General features: G+C 53.2%; 1 protein-coding gene across 1 annotated transcript; it reads left to right on the forward strand.

Annotated features, from left to right (window-relative positions):
- Window positions 1–41: 41 nt before the first annotated feature.
- On the forward strand, window positions 42–360 carry PHALS_01358 (-dependent siderophore receptor; the record flags this gene model as incomplete). The annotated part of the gene is made up of 1 exon (XM_024715732.1): window positions 42–360. A coding segment is annotated over one exon (319 nt), but the record flags the coding sequence as incomplete, so codon positions are not given.
- Window positions 361–372: the final 12 nt, after the last annotated feature.

Genomic DNA, 372 nt, shown 5'->3' on the forward strand with positions numbered 1-372 from the left:
ATCTGAGCTGGGATCTGCTGGGTAATACCGAAATTCTGGGTATGCAGCACGCGCTGGTGGTGGGCACCGACTATGAGATGAACCAGACTTATCGTGCCCATCAGTATCAGGGCAAGGTCAACCGCCAGTTCAACTATTTCACGCCTGAATATGACTTGCTGTCACCGGTCACGGACGCCAGCACGGAAAATAGCGCAGCCGCCAATAACCTGAACCGCATTCATAGCCGGTCACTCTACGCCAAAGACAGCATTTCTCTGTCACCCGACTGGATTGTGGTGCTGGGCGGTCGTTATCAGCATTATGAACAGCGCGCCTCGCGCGGCTTTAATCCGCAGGTGGAAACCCTGAATGATGAGGGTAATAAGTTTC

This window comes from Plasmopara halstedii (assembly GCF_900000015.1).
Source record: "Plasmopara halstedii genome assembly, contig: Scaffold_1482, whole genome shotgun sequence".
NCBI lineage: Eukaryota > Oomycota > Peronosporomycetes > Peronosporales > Peronosporaceae > Plasmopara > Plasmopara halstedii.